This window comes from Austrofundulus limnaeus, unplaced genomic scaffold (genome assembly GCF_001266775.1).
Source record: "Austrofundulus limnaeus strain Quisiro unplaced genomic scaffold, Austrofundulus_limnaeus-1.0 Scaffold1328, whole genome shotgun sequence".
Lineage (NCBI taxonomy): Eukaryota > Metazoa > Chordata > Actinopteri > Cyprinodontiformes > Rivulidae > Austrofundulus > Austrofundulus limnaeus.
The window spans coordinates 2,806-8,068 of record NW_013953730.1 but is presented as its reverse complement, the minus strand read 5'-3'; the positions used below and the strand labels follow the sequence as shown (position 1 = coordinate 8,068).

The following is a 5,263-nucleotide window of genomic DNA, read 5'->3' as shown; positions in this document are numbered from 1 at the left end:
CACACACACACACACACACACACACACACACACACACACACACACACACACACACAGAGGCATCCCGAGCCAAACGGGAGAGGAGGAGAGAGGAGGATCCCACAGAGAGGATGATGCAACTCGAGTGAAATTTTTTGGCCCAAAAACATGCTGCATTAACGCAGACCTGCAGGACGGAGAAACACACCCGCACGCGTCCTCTTTCTTTGTTCAAAATTGGGTTCGACTCTTCTTCCTTTTATCCTTCGATCCCTCTTTTTCTTTAAGTTTTGTACAGACAGCAACCTGTAACATGTAATTGCCTGTAATAGGACGCAGCACGAGTCCTTTATGTTTTTGGCATCGTGACTTCCTGGCTTCAGAGAACAAAGTGTGCCCAAAGACTCTCGTCTCCACATCCTTCCCCTGACACACTTCAAAAAAAAAAAGGGGGGGGGGGGGCTGAAATATTAACACTAAGGTGTTTAGCGACAACCATAATTCATTTTATGACCCGCGCAGATTATAGCCCCCATCTGTAGCGTAAGCCATCTGTAGTATGGGTGAATTTAAACAAGACTATAAGTGGTCATTACCCTGCATCGACGCTTGTTTTATTACACTTATACTCACAGAATAATGAGTGCCTAAATATTTTCTGATAACTGATATTCTCATTGAGTGAAACAGCTTTTATACGTTGGACCAAAAATCTGTGCTTCTTTTTATGAAAGAAGCCCAAAACACAAAGACGTGATTTGTCGTTTTTGCCGCCTGTCGGGACAAAATGGACAATTTGTCCCAACTCTTATTAAAATTTCAACACCTACCTCGACTTTGACCAACTCTAACTACTTTAAGTGTCTGAGCCGATGGCAAGAGCTGTTCTGAACCATTTGACCAAGGACGAATACATTGCTTGAATCAAATTACCATCAAACAAAACACCTAATGCACCACAACAATCTCGGCGTTAGTTACATTGGGTGAAAAGGGGAATGGTTTTAATGGTTCTACTTGGAGCACAACCCTGCATAAACGACGCAATAACAGTAAACAGTACCTTCACTTATTAAATGCCATCTCCATATCATCAAAGCTCAATTGCCGCAGATTACCACATAAAACTTGGTTTGTAAATCGTGCCAGCAATCGTACGGATCCCCCACTCGTTTTGAACAGATATCCACCTCCCGTGTTGCCAGAGCAGAGGGGCTGGGTGGGGGGGGACCTGGCTCTTTGTGCTCGCCATGCCTCTCAGCCCCCCGTTTGTGCTCGGCAGCAGCAGCAGCAGCCAGTGACCATTATAGATGGCCTCTATTAGCATGGCTTGGTCGCAGAGGGGAGAGGAATGAAATCATTGGAAGGAATGTAGGCCCTGCTGGTGTCCTGGCACCCGCTATCAAGCTCTGCTGAGCAACCCCTCTCTGTCCCGAGACCCCCACCCCCCCACTCCCCCGCATTTCACTGAGACAAAATCCTAAAGACTAGATTACTGGTGATGCATGGAGTCATTATGAGAAGGGTTAGGGAAACAGTATAACATGCACAGCTGACGACGGCTATAATAGGGGTATGTTTTCTTCAAAGGGAGCGTTATCACGGCAAAGGTTATTCTTTTAGCATGTTGATGTGAAACAGAAAAGGATGAGGGCTTTTTATTTCCTGCCGTAAAAGAAAAAGGCTTCGCATAGCAACTGTTTTTTTTTCTTTCTTTTTTTTTTGGTAAAGTGCCTTGCCTTTTAAGGGTGAAAGTAAATGAACACAACAGTGTGCCCATTTGAGGCAATAAAACATCTAACAACCTGAGGGGGAAAAAGGCATGAAATAGTGAGGGAAATGATAGTCAATCATCTGCAATCTCTGGCTGAAGCAGGAGATGTTCACTACCACACCCTTCACAAAGAAAACAGAGCGCTGTCGCTGAACACATCAGTACATAAAGTAAAGACAAAAACAGGAGAGTGTCAAACAGAGTTGGAGAAACGGAGAACAAAGAGCGAAGGAGGAGAAGTATAAGGTGAGTTTTCTGGTGGGCAGCTCTATAGACTTCCCTCCACTAGAGCATATCGCACCTTAAAGGGTCATCATGCCCTCACTTCGACTGTCTCTGCTCCAGAACAGGACTTTGAAAAATAGCAAATGGTCTGAAGAAGCTGTGAGAATTGACTGAGGGGGGAAAGAAAACCTTACACAGCAAGCTGAATGGAGTGAGTTTTAAACACAGCAAAGCATCATCCAAATGACGGCGCTTGAACGTAAAACGGAGACACTTCGAAGCAGCTTTGATTTTACAAGATATAAATTAAAAAGACGAAGTGTATTTACTCCTTTGCTCTCAAACCCGTACTCTGCTTGTTCTACATTATGCTGTGAAGACTTCAATAAAACCTGCTATGACAGCAGCGCGCACACTGAGTCACTTTGCCTGTTATTTGTGGCTCGTGCTGTCTTTTACTGCTAATTTGGATCTCTTCTATGGGGAAAAAAAGAAAAGAAAAGAAAAAAACTCATGAAGGAAAGAAAGAAGGGAGGAAGGAAGGTGTTTGGGAAAGAGAGAAGGAACACGGCCTTCAAACAGCTCGCAGTGAGCCAAGTGAGGTGGTAAAAGCCAAAAAGGAGTATAGTGCCTGCAGCTAGTTAAAATATGAGCACAGCAGGGGCTCGCTAATGAAAGTGAGGGTTCCGGCCTGGAAAACAGGGACCATATATCGCAGGGAGGGAAGACAGCTCTTAGAATCAGCTGGCGAGCTGTGCCTAGAGTTCTGGGGCCATTGGTGATTAACCATCCAAGAGAGAGTCGCTACTACAGCTGGACTATTAATAACCCCCCCACCCCAACACACACACACACACACACACACACACACACACACACACACACACACACACACACACACACACNCACACACACACACACACACACACACACACACACACACACACACACACACACACACACACACACCTCTTTGGTTCCTTTCCATGCCTGCAGTTAGTCTCCGCCCTCTGAAATTGTTCGCTTTTCATAATCATTTCCGAACACATGGTGGATGCCACACAGTGTTTACATAGGGCAGAGGGGGTCCTAAAGAGTTTATTCTACATGAAGATATTCTGCAGGTAGAGCAGATGGATTATTTGGATGAAAGAACCACTTTTAGGAATACTGAAAAAAAAGCCTCATCTGTTACTGTAGGCTGTTATCTGTCACACCAAAAGTTGATGTCACTTTATTGCTAATAATAACTCAACAAAGGATTTTTTTTATTTAAATATCAGGGAAAGCTGAACTAAAGCAGAGAAAGGCTTCTGAATGAACAGGAAGTTTCCAAATAAATATCATAAATGCAATTATTCATAGAGTTTGTTCATATGAGGCCCAAATACTCCGAGCTGCTGTTGCACGTTCGTGCGCACGTGTACCTTCCACCCCCTCCAAACGCGCGCGCGCACCGAGCGTGTAACAGGCAGCAGAGTGTTATCTTGTGCTGCTTGCTGCTAATCAAACACAGCGTCCCGCTAATGCATGCAGTCGTGACTCTTTGCTCAGCGAGATGCGTTTGAGAGCATCAGTGACAAGTAGTAAAAAACACATTTACATTCCTGTTGTGCTAAAAAATAACCTGCAATAATAATAATAATAATAATAATAATAATAATAATAATAATAACAATAATAAGTCAACAGTTTTCCATCAGTGAACCCATCAGCCGCAACATTTACCCCTGTGTGACAGAAATAAAGTGCAGCCATAGTTGACAGAGATGAAGAGGAGGGAGTTGTGGGGGCTGTTAAACCCACCTTTGTGCATGCCCGTGAAGCGGTCTTTGAGCACGGTGAGCTCGTAGATCTTGCCGAACTCCTCGAACAGGGGCCGGAGGTCCTTCTCGTCCAGGTTGCGCGGGATCTGGCCGATGAAGAGCTTGATGGCATCGTGGTCCTTCATGGGTATGGTGGCCGGACATCCCACCGGGCTGCCGTGGCTTAATCCGTTCACGAGCCCGTTCGTGCTAACGGACACGACACCGACACCGTGCACGGTGCCGTCCYCCTGCCCGTTGGTTAAAGTTGCCATCTTTCGTCGCAGCTGCCTGCCACTGAGTTGGGATGGAGACGGCGGCAGCAGATGATGGAGAACCGTTTTGGAAGAAGGGGAAAGGAACAAGAAAAGAAAAGAAAAAAAGGATGAAAATTGGGCTCCGAGACCACCAAGCCGTGCCAGAGARGCTCCTCTCTCGTCCTATCAGAGCCAGTATTTACACTGATTGGAAAACACATGTAGCGTTTGGCAAAGACACATATAAAAAATATAAAGGCGCTGGTCCCGATGGAGGCTTTGATTCCTTATATTTATGTCCTCCCCAATAACTCGTTCATTGATTTCATAAAAGAGAGACAGAAAGAGAGGGAAGGAGGAAGGGGGAGGGAGGGAGAAAAGAGAGAGAAAAGGGAGAGAGAGCAACAGCGTTCACTGTCTATTTACACCCACGTTCCTCCGTCCCAGCTTCTTGGAACCCCTTTTATTTTTTTTTGCATTGAGGACTCGGTATGGGTGTCTTCTCGGTTTAAACGGACAGGACCGGTTCAATCCTCACCAGAGCTGCGGGGGTGCTTCCAATACAGAGGGGCTCTTTAAACCTACCAGACTCTTTTCTATCCCCCCTTCCTGTCTTATAGAAAGACGAGGTGGTACAGTCCATCAAGGGGAGAGGGTCTATAAATAGAGAGATATAGAGAATACGGTCCTTTGTGCTCCAACTCAGAGCGAAATGACTGCGCGTTCACGACAAGATTGACACGAGCTTCATCTCTGCACAGTCCTATGTTTGCCTGACATGCTTACATCTATGAAAATGAACAATCAGACATGTAGAATATGTTTGTAAAAAAAAGAAAGAAAGGAAAAAAAGAAAAAGGTGTCCAGGTTGCGTTTAGATCCTGAGCGTCGCTGCAGTCCAGTCTGCCCGGCGGTGGACAGCTCCGTGGTGCTGAAATACAGCTTCACACAAAGCGCAGCTAAAACACGATGTGAGCGAAGGCGATTATTTGTTTGAAGGGTGGTTTATTTTCGTTGCTCTGTTGAGGAAACGTGTTATCATTTATTTACTTATTTATTTATTGTTTCACCGTTTAGATGGAAAATTGTCATCTTCCTCTGTCGTTTTGCTGAAGTCCTGAGGAGCAGATGACTTGATTCTCTGACAGAGAGGAGGTCTGTGAGCACCGCCGAGCGGCGTACAGAGGGGCCACATGGAGGAGAAATCCTGCTAGAGAGGATGG

General features: G+C 45.5%; 1 protein-coding gene across 1 annotated transcript in view; it reads right to left on the bottom strand.

Moving 5' to 3' along the window:
- The window catches only part of LOC106534985 (CUGBP Elav-like family member 4), a gene marked incomplete at its 3' end in the record, with an annotated part of 54,396 nt that extends 49,909 nt beyond the window's left edge, over window positions 1-4,487 (bottom strand). Inside the window, 1 exon segment of the mRNA XM_014031821.1 lies at window positions 3,785-4,487. Within this exon segment, the coding sequence (XP_013887275.1) occupies window positions 3,785-4,058 (274 nt within the window).
- Between the last annotated feature and the right edge of the window lie 776 nt (window positions 4,488-5,263).